The following is a 14,006-nucleotide window of genomic DNA, read 5'->3' on the forward strand; positions in this document are numbered from 1 at the left end:
ACCCCTGGATGGGGTGATGCCTCCCCCTGGAGCACCTCTGGGCTTCGCCCTCAAGAAGAAGAGCATCCCACAGCCGAAGAACGCCCTCAAGTCCTTTAACTGGTCCAAGCTGCCAGAGGTAAGCTGAGCAATAATTCGGGCAGTGAAACCGGAGGTGCCTGATGGCCACCCCCTGCCCCAAGGGCAGGTGGGCAGGGGACCCCCAACCTGCAATCATCCCGCTGTCTTACAGAACAAGTTGGCAGGCACCGTGTGGACTGACATAGATGACACAAAAGTGTTCAAAATCCTGGACCTCGAAGACTTGGAAAGGACGTTCTCCGCCTACCAAAGACAGCAGGTAACGGCTGGCCCAGGATGTGCACAAGATCTGGGCAAGGCACCACCGTTACAAGATCATGCAGTTTCTCTTGTGGTCTCAGAACTTGTCTCCCATCATTATTTCATACCAACACCATGTTTGCCACCCCTAAAAAAGACAGGGAATGTATGAAAATAGACCCGAGACGTGACCAAGGTTGGGTAATATTTTTGGATCGCTCTTAACAGCAACTGCTTCATGTCTCCATATTGGGTGGAAAATTTCTATCCCTCTGTGGCCAAGAAGGACTAAGTTTTGTCCACATCTACCATGGGTGGATCTCTTTTATTTTTGTAGTGAGCCCAGAGCAAAATGTGAGCTTTGAACAAAAAAGCAAATCCCAAACCAAAATAATGACACTGCAGGCAAAAGTCTCTGCTTTTTAATCTCCTGCTGAAGCAATATGGCCCCAGTTTGGAAGGCATCTAAGCACACAAAGAAAATTAGACGCTTATTTTACCCTGGGCAGGACCACGATGTGCGAATGCAATGAGTTTTTCAAGAAGGCGGGAGAAAAAGCAAGGAGAGAGGCTGAAAAAGTTGTGTTCACCTGCTGAACGTCGGGCGACGTTGCTGGGAGGAGGGAACAGCTTGTTCTGCTCTTGCCAGGCTCAGGTGGAGGGACAGTGCTGGGAAGGAGTGGATCTGACACATAAGCTCCTTAGCCAACGTGGGTGTTTAATCTCTTCCAGAGGCTAATCGAGGGAAAGATCAGGGTAGATTAGAGCAGGGCAAATATCAAGAGTAACCCACCAGAGGTACGTGCTGCCCCAGTGTGTTTTGGGAATAGATGACCACGGTGCTGGCTCTTTGCCCCAGCATTTCTGGAGCTTGACTCGTGCCTACTGAGAGGCACATCTGAAGATGAGATGGAAGTGGAAGGGAAGCAAGAATAGAAACCTGGTGTGTCAGTGGGATGGTTTGCCCTCCAGCTTGCCTGCCCGAGTCCATGGATCACCTGGTGTGTTGCGGATTATTGCCAGGCAGGAATTTAAAAATAATTTGGTTTGGCTGAGGTTCTGCAGGGTGAAGCGGCTGGTTAGGTTTAGAACCAGCAAGAAGGGAGAGATGCTGCAAGGAGAGCTAGATGGGATGAGAACCAAAAGGGAGCTAAATGTGGGAGCCAGGGACTGGGGTGGGACTGGCAGAAGATGCTGTGAGACTGTCTGGAAGGGGAATTGGGAAAGAAGAGGTGAAATCCATGAGATACTGCCAAAGCCACCCTTGGGAGTGTGATGCACAAGTTCCTTGTGGCTCACCCAGGCTCTGTGGTAGCACCATTTTGTGTAAGTTCAGTGATGGTACACGTCTGGATCTGAGGGCATGTGATTGTCCCCAGGGTACCCCCACTTGGAGTCCCAGTGTGGGGAGAGGGTGCCTGTCTGTGTGCCCCAGCATCCCTGGCAGCAGGACTGCAGACAGCTGCCCTGCATGCAGGAGAAGGTGGGGTTAGATGCGCTCCTTGAGATCACACCTGTATAGCACGGGGTGCTTTGCACATGGTGGGGGTCCGGGGGAGCTCCATGCATATGGCTTGTCCCTGCGGGTCAGAACAATGAACTATGCCTTCGTAACTCGCAGTGTTTTTGAGCTCTAGCAAAAGTTGTTTTCTGTCCTGAGCAAGCAGGGGAGGAGCAGGGGTTTCTCCTCCTTGCTATCCATCTTGAGCTCTTGGCTGAGAATCACTTGCTCACTGATTGTACCTCTCACTTGTCCTGAGACGCGCTATTGAGAGGACCTGGGGTATCAGGGGCTGCTCATCTGCCCATGCCCCAGCAAACCAGGGCTCCGAAACCGCCTGGCCAGGTGATTCCAGCAGGGTCTGGGGACAGCAGACAGACGTGTGCATGGTGCAGAGACCTCTCTGAGCCTCCTCCAAGTGCCTGTTGTGGGGCTGCTGTTGATGGGATTTGGCTGGTTTTATTCCCATAGTACCTGGGAATCTTTAAGTCGTGCACAGACCCAAGAGTTAACGATGTACTTAATTTAAAGCATCTCTTTAAATGCTTTCCCTGCGTCACAGGCTGGGATGTAAATGCAGGCTATAAAGTGAGCTCCACAGCTCTCAGGAAAGGCTCTTCCATGCAGGGAGGACAGGAGCCCTCTGGGATTCCTGGGGCTCAGTCTCAGAGCATCCCTCCCCGGTGCTGTCAGGAGAGCCCTTTTCTCCGCCCGTCCTCCCCGCTGAAGCTCTGCAGATGTCCCCATCCCTGACAGAGAGCTCAGGCCTGCAGCTGTGTCTGGATACCAGTGTTTACCACTCTTGCTAGGTATAACAGAAAAAGCTGCAGGAGCTCTGCGTTTCGGGCTGCAGCATGAAAACCTGGCAGGACTCGGGGTAGCTGCTTGAGGACATGCATGCAGTGATGGAGAAAAGCAAGCCTAGGGCCACCAGGGCCTATGTGTGCTACACGGGGGGCTGCACCTCCATCCGAGATGTTTTGTGAGCCTACAAGGGGAAGAGGCTGAGAGTGATGCTGATAAGTGGCAGAGCCATGGCCAGAGCAATCCTGGCAGGTCCTGCAGTGGTGAGTGACATAAAAGAGCCAGGGCCAAGTGGAAAAAATATGTGTTGATGAACCAGGGGCTTAGCAGTGAGCTGGGAAAGAATTCATCTCCCAAAAAAGGGTGAAAGAAGAAAAGCCTCCAGCTTCTCCGTGCAAGCAAGAGTGACCTTCGCAGGGGCCAGGGGCAACAGGGCTGGGGAATGTTTGTGGGGATGGTGACAGCAGATTTAAAGCTACTCCTCCTTACACCACCACCCTGCAGCAGAGGCTGGATCACGGTTTTTGCGAGGGAAAGGGGCAAGGATGAGACTGGTTTGAGGCAGAGAGGGAAGGTTTTTGTAATGAGTCTTTTCTCTATCTTAATGCCTGAGGAGCCCTCCCTCTCTTGGAGCAGGAGACTGCAGAAGGACCACTGCATCCTTCTCCTCTCCAGCAGCATGGAGCAGGTCTGGACATTGTGGGGCGGGTTCCGAGCATCAGGAGAGAAGGAGGACTTCCTAATTAAGGACCAGTTAAACAAACAAGAAGATACTGATTGCAGCTTGTGGGTGTGCTTTGTGCCTGTCCCACAAAAGAGCCTGCTGGGAAAAGGTTGCTTTATGAAACACCAGTCCTCAACCTCAACTGAACCACAGAGTTACGTTCTGCCTTTGCAACAGCCTCACATCCAGCTAAATCGCACAGTTCTTCATCTAACCTGCCTGAAGCACAGCGGTGGCAGCTTGGGTGTCCTTATTCAGGGCCTGCAGGTCTCCCTTGCTTTGCAAAGCCCCTGGTATGGTTGCATTGCTGGAGCTCTGCTCCTGGGCATGGTTGTGGCAGCTCTTCAACACACGTTTCCATCCAGATGGGTGCAATGCTGCATCAAGGAACCACTTGGGCAGCACCACACTGGGGTGCCCATAACCGCACCCCATGGGCACCCATCCCTCTGCTGAAGAAAGGGTTGGTTGCTCCTTGTCTTGGCTGATGTTTCTTTGCCTCTTGGCACGTCTTGTTCTGCTTCTTGTCCGCAGTGTTTCTGTGGGCTCAAGGAAAGCCTGATGCACTGGTTTTTAGCCATGGGGCTTGCAATAGGCCCATGCCCCCAGTGGGTGCTGGTCCCCCAGCCCTGAGCGTTTGGTGGTATCTAGGGGAGCCCTTTCCCATCTTCCTTCCCAGAGCCATATGTGGGTCCAGGGCTGATCCAGTCCCAGCAACCTTGCGTAGGCAAGGTTTCCTTTAAAAAGGCAGCAGGGATGGGGCTGTGTTTGGGGACGAGTGACTCCAATCAGGTGTGTGGGCCATCAGCCGCTTCAGCACAGAGAGGCTGGAGGGAAGTGCATTTAGACCCACCTGTCTCCTCTGCTCACTGCCTGCCTTCTATTTAAAAAAAAAAGAACAAAACAAACCATTTTTGCACCTTTGAAACCCCCCTCCCCATCACAGAGGTGCTGGGTGGTCTCTGGAGCCAAGCACATGAAAAGAATAAGACGTAGCCCAGGGCACGAGGAGGGAACACACGTGTGTGGCGCTGACTTTGCTGCACATGCTTCCAGCCTAGAGGGGTGAAATGCCACAGGATAACCAGGTTTTTGGAGGAGCGTGGTGCCCCTGGGGAGTCGGGGTGGCATTTGGCCAGGCTGCCAAGCCATGGAGAAGGGGGGTTGTCCCCATCAGAGGAGAATTCAAGGGGAAACATGTTGCCATGGCAAATGGTAAAGTTTTGCTGCATCCAGATTTGCTCCAGGATGAGCCTCTCATTATTTCCACTTGAAAGCCCTGTTTTTCCTGGCAGCCACATTTGGTGTTTCAGTCTCTCGGATTGACAAAAACTAGCAATTTTCTTCCCTGGCATGGCAGGCTGAGCGGTGCTTTGCCCTTGGGCCAGCACTGGCCAACTCTTGTGCAGAGCAGCAGCAGGACTTGGCCAGCATCCTTCCACCTCGTCCCATGTCCCCTCCTCACCTCCTTGCACAGCAGCACCTTGACCCGATCCATTCCTGGAGCTCCCTTTCCTGCCAGCCCAAACCAGGGGTTTCTGCATGTCCTTCAATCCTCACCACATTTTCATGTGCATCTCCCCCAGTTTCAGCACTGGCAGACCCCGAGTGCTTCCCTGTGCTGCCAAGCCCCCAGGTTGCACCTTCCCCTTGTCTGTGCTTCAAATCCTTTTGGTTTTGCTGAGATGACTGAACTGCATGTGTTTTTACTGCCTTTTTCCATGCTTCTGCTATGGCCGTAGGACTTCTTTGTGAATGGTAACTCCAGACAGGTAAGAGAGCATCCTCAGGAGCCGGGTGCCTGCGAGCAGCGAGTGCAGCATGGGGCTGGGGATGGGGGGGACACACGTGGCGCTGCAGGGGGTTAACAGGTGGTAAAGGGGGGGGTTAAATCAGAGAGGATGCCCGGGGGGCTGGTAAGTACAAAAGCTGCCCTCTCTGCTGTCTAGCTGGACTTTGAAGGCAACCTCTGTGTCCAGGGGTTGAATTTTCTGATGCGACTTAACACAGAGAAGTTCCTACCACTGGGCGTTTTTGCTTTTCAAAAGATGGGAATAAATAAGCTGATGCCTGCAGGTTGAAGCTCTCTGTTTCGTTGCAGTCAGAGCAGGCAAGACAGACGAGAGGGGCAGCTGGTGGTAGGTGACTTGGTGATCCCTTTCCTTCACCTGCCACTGCCTATGCCACCTGGCCACCTGGCAGCATCTCGCTTCTCATAGCTGTTTGTTTTTTTTTTAATTTCAAATGAGAAAAAAAGTGAAAAATGGGAACTTCTGTTCTCACTCTCAGCCCATGCCATGGCTGTGTTCCAGCTCTCCAGCACTCATAGACGTTGAGTGCAGATCTGCAGCATGTAGGACCTTGCAGCTCCGGGTTGTGTTCCTTCCAGAAGGATTGAATAGCTGGCTTTTCATCATTTAGCCTTACTGAAATGTGATAGGGTAAATTAAAACCGGGGGCAACATGAACCCTTTGGGCCACCCTGCAAAATTGCTGTTATGTGGACCTGCCCATTTGTCCGGCACGGCAGTTTGGTATGTTGTTACCCATTTGAAGGTAGCGTATTTAAACTGCTTAAATGGAGATGTACGTGCTTGTGCCACACCCATTCCTGCTTTCAAAGCCCTAATTTGGGGAGAATTTCAGTGAAAGAGCAGCCAATGGTGCAGGTTGCATTTGCGGGTCTGGTAGCCTTTGTTGGTTAGCTGGCTCGGGGGGAGCGATGTGTGAAGGGCGACTGCAGATGCGTGGAGTGGGTGAAAAACAGGAGTGATGCTGAGTGTGTGCGGCAGCCCGTAATGAAATGTTTCATGCGAGGATTTAATGAAGTATCACAAATACGTATGCTAAGAAAGCCCGATTTTATTTATTCAACAGCGCCTGTGTGTTTGCAGATTCTTAAATCTTCCCTGTCTGAGAAAATATTTATGTTTCTAACCAGCGGCTTCGAAGCCAGCTCTGTTTTTCAGTTACAGGCAGTGGGTTTTACCAGTAACCCGTGGTGATGCTCCTGATTAATGGGGGTCTGCTGTGAATCGTGCTGCTATGTGCTGAGAGTACTAAGTGTCTTTGCTTCTCCATGGCTTTTCTCCAGGCTTTTTTTTTCCCTTGTGTTTTTTTTTGCAGAAGGAAGATGCTATCGATGACACCTTGAGTTCCCGGCATAAAGTCAAGGAGCTTTCGGTCATAGACGGCCGGAGAGCTCAGAATTGCAACATCCTCCTGTCCAGGTATGGTTAATGCCTGCTCGCCCTCCAGGGAGTGGGGGGATGCTTGATAGCCTGCTCTGGGCTGGAAGGGTGCTCCTTGTCCCTGGGGGGAGTTTAATGACAGGAGGCAGCGCAGGAGGAGAGTCAGTGACACCTGAACCCAGGTATCGCTTACGCCGATCCTGGCAGGGTGGTGTGAGGTGGGAAATGTGATTAACATGGCAATTCAGTGTCCCTGGAAAGCCCCAGAGGGTACCCAGCAGTGAGCCTCTGTGAGGGATGGGAAGGGGGTTGGTGTCACCTCTTTCTCTTCCTCAGCCTGGGTTTTGTTTGTTCTTCGGTGGTGGCTGGAGAAAAGAGCATTGGGTATCGGTGGGGCATGGCAAGCTGCAGCCAAATTCAGCCGGGGCCTGGCTGCCCATGCAGGTCTCTTGTGCCACGTCAGGATTTTGGGGAGGGGACGTCCCACTCTTGCTGCTGGCCAGCCCCGCTGGGATGGGGTGACAGCCTCCTGCTTGCCCCTGGGGAAGCAGGCTCAGCCCTGCCCCGCTGCCGGCAATTTAATCCCACACCTCGCTCGCTGCCAAGAGGATGAGAAGGGCCTTTTTTTGGCAAGATGAGCTCCACCGATAAGACTGACTTCTGAGAAAGGAAAAGCCAAGCTGCAGTGGTCTGAAAGGAGCAACCCTCAGTATAGCTACTTGGAAAAAATACCACCAAAAAAACCAAACAGCAGCAGAAAATGCTTGTTTCTGACTCACCCAGGAAAAAAAAAAAAAAACAACCAAAAACCCAGCGCAACAGCAATATAGCTCCGTTCAGAAATGTTTGCTCTGCTGTCTGGAAGGGCAGAAGCTTTTGTGCAGCATCACTGTCTGTTTGGGCTTGCGGTCCCGGCTCCCACATTCCGTTTTCCCGGCCCATGGGTCGATGGAGCCAGTGCCTTGCCTGGGTTTCCTTCCCTAGAAAGCCTGCAGAGGCTGATGCCTGCCAAAAAGAAAACCCTCTGGGTGGGTAATTTGCAGCCCCTGATGCTTCTTCAAGCTCTCCTACAGGTTGTCCTCTGGCCTGCAGGCAGTGGCAGAGATGAGTGCAGCCAGCCATGCGCCGCAGGGTTCAGTGGTAAAATTGCCATTATTATGGCTGTTTCTGCTTTGGGTTGCTTCTGGAGGTTTTCATGCTTCCTAGCAGTCCATATAAAAAGGATGACAATGAAAGTGGAGTTTAAAACAGCAGGCAAATGAGTGCGTCTGTGGCAGCCAGCTAGCAGCAACTAAAGCAATGGCACTTGTGCTGAGCACAGTCAGAGGGGTTTAGGTGTAATTCAGCCAGAGGTTTAAGGGTATAATTGAACGTTAAGCAGGCAAATAGCCCCCTCAGTGAGAAGGGGAGCCACTCAAGCACTTAACTTCAAAGGCATAGAATCATAAAATGGTTCAGATTGGAAGGGACCTTAAATATCAAGTTCCAAGCCCCCTGCCATGGGCAGGGACACCTCCCACCAGACCAGGTTGCTCAAAGCCCCATCCAGCCTGGTCTTGAACGCTTCCAGGGATGGGGCAGCCACAACTTCTCTGGACAACCTGTTCCAGTGTCTCACCACCCTCACAGGAAAGAATTTCTTCCTAATATCTAATCTAAATTTCCCCTCTTTCAGTTTAAAACTGTTCCCCCTCGTCCTATCCCTCCACCCTTCAGGTAGTGGAAGGCTGCTATAAGGTCTCCCCAGAGCCTTCTCTTCTCCAGGCTGAACAACCCCAGCTCTCTCAGCGTGTCCTCATAGGAGAGGTGCTCCATCCCTCTGAGCATCTTCATGGCTCTCTGCTGGACCTGTTCCAACAGGTCCGTGTCCTTCCTGTGCTGAGAACTCCAGATCTGAACACAGTACTCCAGCTGGGGTCTCACCAGCCTGGTCTAGAGGGGTAGAATCACCTCCCTTGGCCTGCTGGCCATGCTTCTTTTGATGCAGCCCAGGATGCAGTTGGCTTTCTGGGCTGCAAGCATGCACTGCCAGCTCACGTTGAGCTGGTGTCATGCAGGACAGTGTCAAATGCTTTACATCTTGCGTGTCTTACTGAGTGAAGGTCTTAATTTCATTTGACCAGCAAATCTTTCTCTTCCAAGAAAACGATGGCTGGAAACAGGTCACCAGTAATTAATCCCACAAAAAGAGCATGATGGAAGCCACTGCCTATCTGTCTTCACCTTTGGGTCATTTCCTAGGGGAAACATGGCATCAGACCTGCCCTGCAAGGTGGTCTCGTACAGCTCTTCTAAGCTTTTCCTGGGCACTTCCCATAGCATTGTGGTCCTGCGGGGGCAAGTGGCTCTGGCGAAGCTCTTTGGAGGTGCTTTGGGGTTCACCCCCTGGTTCTCCCGGGGCTGTGTGGGCAGAGGGGCCGGCTGGGCAGGGCATTTCTTTTTGCACCACAGCAGCAGGCAAATCTGCCCCTTCCCCTGTTTCTGCCAGAGGCCACAGTCAAGTTTCTCTCCCCAAAAGCCCTTTGGGCAATTTACTCTTGATGCAGAGTGGCTAAAAGGAAGGGCAGTGCTGAGGTGAAGCCCAAGCATCCTGCTCGCTCCCTAGGAGGCTGGGGTCCAGACAGACTCTGTGCGACCTTGGGCAGACCCTTTCCTCTCTGCCCGCTCCAGTTGCCCATCCCTCAGCCAGGCCGAGCAGCACGTCTTTGGTCCCAGCTTTGCAAAGGTCTCGGCTTCTTCTGGTCTTGCAGGGTGGCCACGGGCACCAGCCGACTTTCACATGCCAAAGGACCTGCAAGCTCAGCCCCTTATTTAGCCCAGACGCTTGTAAGCTCACCAGGCATTGTCTGGCTTGCAGCGTGGAAAGATTACAGCCAGAGAGATACTTTATCTCTCTCTGTAGATTTATTTTTTTGCCTGCTTCCCTTGCTTTGGGAGAAATTGCTGTGCAGTGAGATCACTGGATTTTCCTCCAGCTTGTAATGCAGCACAAGAATATTTTTAACACTTGCTTTTTTTTTTTCTTCTTGTTTTTTGGAGAATGCTTTGCCGAAGTTAGCGCATTATTGGGTCTTTTGCAGTGAACCACCGTGTCCTTGGTTTTGTTCCCTACGTGTGGGTGTGTGTTTTCAGCGCTGCTTTCTGCAAGATGCAGATCAAGCCCTTGGTCCATCACTTTCTGCATGTGCTGGTGGTGAATGGCTTGTTTGATTCCTCACCCCGGCGAGATGGCATGGAGCATTTTTTCTCGCATGAATGTGGCTTTTCAAGAGCCAGTGGAATTCGTTTTCCCCCTTCACACTTATTATGTCCTCCGTGGGGCTCTACAAAAGCCACGCAAAATAGCCCCACACTTGTGAGGTTGGTGAGCTGTCACTTCGCATCGGCGGGCTGCGGGCTTTAAATCCCTGTGACAGCAAGTCCTGTGACCCCATTCCTCCCAGACGGCTCGCGTTCGACAGCTGCTGCCAACAATGATAATTATTGTGGTTACAGATAAGCTTCTAGCTTTCACTGGCCCCTTTCCCATCAAATTGTCTGAGAAGCTCTTTTCTTCTGGCACCCCACGCTTGCTCTCTGCCGATGCCGGGACAAGCTCTTGTTCTTGGCAATGGGTTTTGAGATTCCTGAGAAAAGTCTTTCTCAGGTTCTTTTTTTTTTTCTCCAAATCTGTTCTATTATTGACTTTGCTTTTAACGAGCAGAGCTTACAAAAGTCAACCTCATCTTTCACCGCCCTCTCGGAGATGATCACAGTGGAAAGCATGCGCTTTAGGTGTCCACTTTTGCTTTTTTTAGGTAGCTGCCTACCAGCCCCCCTTCTCCCAGGAGCATTTTTGCCTCCCAGGGATCCCCCCAAATGTCCAAACTGAGCCAGTGTCTGCTTTTCACTGTGACGGGGACTGATGAGACATTTGTTTGAAATCTTGGCTCTAATGTCCCTGCTTGGGTGTGAAAGGAGTCCTCCTGCAGCTTCATACCCCACATAAGGTCATGTCCATCCTGGCCACTGCCTTCATGCAGATAGCGTGTCCCCAGGACATGGCTGCTCATCACTACAAGCAGGGGACATTTTCCATGGATCCTGGGTTCTGGGTTTGCTCCTTGTCCAGCAACCCTAGCAATTGTCCTTGGCACTGCTCAACAAAACCTTTGAGCTTCCTCCCTTGGCTGAAGTGGGATTTTAACTCACTCATTTAACAAACACTCTCTTGGGAGCTCACTCAAGCATAAGGTGAGAGAGGACCAGGCACAGAACAAGAAACATGGGCTTATAAGGAACAAATATTTACTTGAAGTCTGTAAATATGTGTGGGTTTTGCAGTCAAAGTCCTTGCAGGGAACAATCCTGGAGAGTGCTGCAGACACACTGCCCTGTGATTGATGGCTGCCCCATCCTCAGTTCCTGTTCTGTGGAGGAAGAATAAGGTGGAGGGGAGCTTGTTTCAAGCCTTTTAAGAGTTTGAAGCCCACTGACTTCCACCCCCCTTCACCTCTCCCTCCCCCCGGAGGGGAGCTTGTTTCAAGCCTTTTAAGAGTTTGAAGCCCACTGACTTCCACCCCCCTTCACCTCTCCCTCCCCCCACCCCCCCCAAAAAAAAAAGCTGATGGGTTTCCTGGGATGCTGAGCATCTGCTTCCCCAAATTTTGGACTCCTTTCTCTTTCAGAGAGACTCCAGCCGAAGGCAGCTGGGAGGGGTGGGGAAGGCAATGTTCAAATCCAAGAAAAACAGCAGAAATTGGCCGAATTTTCCTTCGGGGTCGTGGCAATGGGTTTAGGAGCAGCGCTGAGCTGAGTCCTGAGCTCAGCCTGGGCTGTGCTGCTGACAGGGAGCGTGACCCCCACGAGCCCCATGGCCTTTGGGGGTGCTGGGGCTGCAGGAGCAGCATTGGTACAGGCAAAAGTTACGTATAAAGGTTATTTAATTTTAATACATGTATTAAAATATGTATGTTACATTAAAATGTATGTACATGTATTTTAATATATGGACACTACTTACCATGCTTATATAGAACACTGTAAAATAGGGGACGGCAGCTGCAGTGTGGAGAGAGGGAATTGGCTGGGGGGGTCTGGACCCCCCCAGTTTGCAGCAAGGCTGCTCTGTGCCTTGGCAGAACACGTGCTGTGCCTTGGCAGAGCATAGTCCTGCCACATATCTCACACATCCTTCTTCGGAACGCACTGTATAGTGTTATTCATGATGCTGCTTTTAGCTGGGAGTTAAGCTGTTCGTCTTGCAGGGATGTGTAGGAAATGCTCCTCGACCCTGCTTGATTACTAGGCTGGGAATAACTCCTTCCCCCTCTGTCTATCTCCTAGGCTGAAACTCTCGAATGATGAGATCAAAAGAGCGATTTTGACAATGGACGAGCACGAGGACCTCCCAAAAGACATGCTGGAGCAGGTGGGTGACGTGTCTCATGCTCCTCCATGGTTTCCTCGTGCTGAGACCACACTGTGTAAGGTGCTCGGGACCAATCCGCAACTTTGAGAAGTGTGTTGGGGCCCCAGATTATTTAGCAACCACATGTTGGAAAAACACCCAAGCGGGCTGGAGCAGTAGGACAGCAGCTCGGTCACAGCATCGGTGCCGGGAGCAGCATGGCCTCCACGTGCCATGCCTGTACCCAGGTCTGCCCTGGAACCCCAAGGCTGAGTCAGTTGCCCATTCTGTGGCTGCAGCTTGAAGTTCGTTCTTGGTGGGGTTTATTTTTGAAAGTTTGCTCAGCGTTTGTGCGGTCCTCAAAAAGGGAATCCCATTTTTCACCCTGTTGGAATCCCTCTGGAAGCATTTTAGTCACCTGTCCTTAAGGCTGAGCTGGTAGTTTTACTTTCAGCAGAGACATGGGAGGATTCATGGCACAAAATTTCCATCTGCAAATAGGTAGAGTTGGAGCAAATGAGAGTCCCTGATACGTCCTCTGGAAGAGCTGATGTTGAAACCTTCTTGGAGAATACATAGTACGTCTGTTGGTAAAAGCAGAATGGTTTGGGCAGGGTGGAAGCAAGAGACATTAATGTGACGGGGGAATGGAAGGAAGGTCACAGGGACAGTGATAGCACTTCGTAGATGCCTCGGGGTCACTGTCTGTACATGTTGAAAAGGTAGTAGATTCAAGCAAATAAATCGCCATTTTGCTCCTGAAAAACTGTGCATGGACCTCATGTCCACAAGTGTGTCTTTCCCTTGTTTAGCTCCTGAAATTTGTTCCTGAAAAAGGTGACATTGACCTCCTGGAAGAGCATAAGCACGAGCTGGACCGTATGGCCAAGGCTGACCGTTTCCTCTTCGAAATGAGCAGGTTGGTGGCCCAGAAGATGTGTTTTGGCCAGTGGCTGCGTGGGCTGGTTGTAGGCGGCTCTTTTCATGGAGCCTGGTTGGGAAATAAGCCCTGCTTGCTGTTTTTCATGTCAAGAAATGAGTTGGCCAAAGCACAGTGCTCCCACCCATAAGGATCACTTGTGATGCTGTGCTCCTAAAATCAGGGTTGTGCATCCCAGACAAGCAGCATCTGGGTGGAGTGGCGGGGAGAGGGATGGGGAGATGGATCCTCTGGAGACATATGTTGGCTTCCCAGAGGATGTCCCAACACGTTTCCCCTCTTGTTTGGGGGAGAAAAACTCAGTCTGGCACAACTCTGTGAAAGACCGCATTGACTGCATCATCTGCATCATGGCCTGGCTAGGAAGTGCTGTTTGAGTGATAACAATGCTGTAGCGATGCTCCTTTCCCCTTCACACAAACGTATCCTAATGAATACTAAAGACTGATGTATGTAAATTTTGCCCTGCTTTGTAGGGAAGTCCCACTCCTCACCTTAGGAATGACATGGCCCTTGGGCTCCTGAGAATATATGAGGCAGAAAGAAAATCTCATTTCTTCCTGCTCCTGGTAGCAATCATTTAATGCTTAGAAGTCTTCAGGGATGAATAACCTTATCTTTCGCGTGCACATCCTCTAGAAGTGCTGATTTAAAATCTTGAAGCTCCTTCTTTAAATCCAGCTGAGTATTGAGCTCTTTTAATTTCTTAGCTGAACTTCAAGCAAGTCACTTGTTTGCAAAGTCAGTGAGTTTTACAATCCGAGATCGTACCAGGAGATCAAAAATAGAAGCACTCCTGTCATCCCTAAGAAACGCGCCGATGAGCACCAGGGCGATGCACCGTGTAGTTGCTGAGTGTCAAAGACATGCAGGACGGAGCTGTGAAGTTCAGACCTGAGCCTTCAGGGCTGGAAGAGGCTCAAAATTAGCTTTCCTATTGCAGGTCACCTTTTTTCTTCACAGTCTTTTGCCCAAGTGTTGCTCTCATGACTCCATCTTTTGGAAGGCACAACGTGCTGATGTGAATATTTGCCTTGATTTCTGGCATGGCTTTTTAATTTGCCCTGTGGTCTGTAACCGAGTGTCACGTCTTTGTCACCTGTGATTAGTACAGTAACAGCATAACCCATGGCCTT

General features: G+C 51.1%; 1 protein-coding gene across 1 annotated transcript in view; it reads left to right on the forward strand.

Moving 5' to 3' along the window:
• The window catches only part of DAAM1 (dishevelled associated activator of morphogenesis 1), a 75,624-nt gene that overhangs the window by 50,736 nt on the left and 10,882 nt on the right, over positions 1-14,006 (forward strand). Inside the window, 6 exon segments of the mRNA XM_014966614.1 lie at positions 1-118; positions 233-340; positions 5,093-5,122; positions 6,477-6,580; positions 11,867-11,951; positions 12,743-12,849. The exon segment at positions 1-118 is cut by the window's left edge and continues 9 nt beyond it. Of these exon segments, the coding sequence (XP_014822100.1) occupies positions 1-118; positions 233-340; positions 5,093-5,122; positions 6,477-6,580; positions 11,867-11,951; positions 12,743-12,849 (552 nt within the window).

This window comes from Calidris pugnax, unplaced genomic scaffold (genome assembly GCF_001431845.1).
Source record: "Calidris pugnax isolate Ruff unplaced genomic scaffold, ASM143184v1 scaffold74, whole genome shotgun sequence".
Classification (NCBI taxonomy): domain Eukaryota; kingdom Metazoa; phylum Chordata; class Aves; order Charadriiformes; family Scolopacidae; genus Calidris; species Calidris pugnax.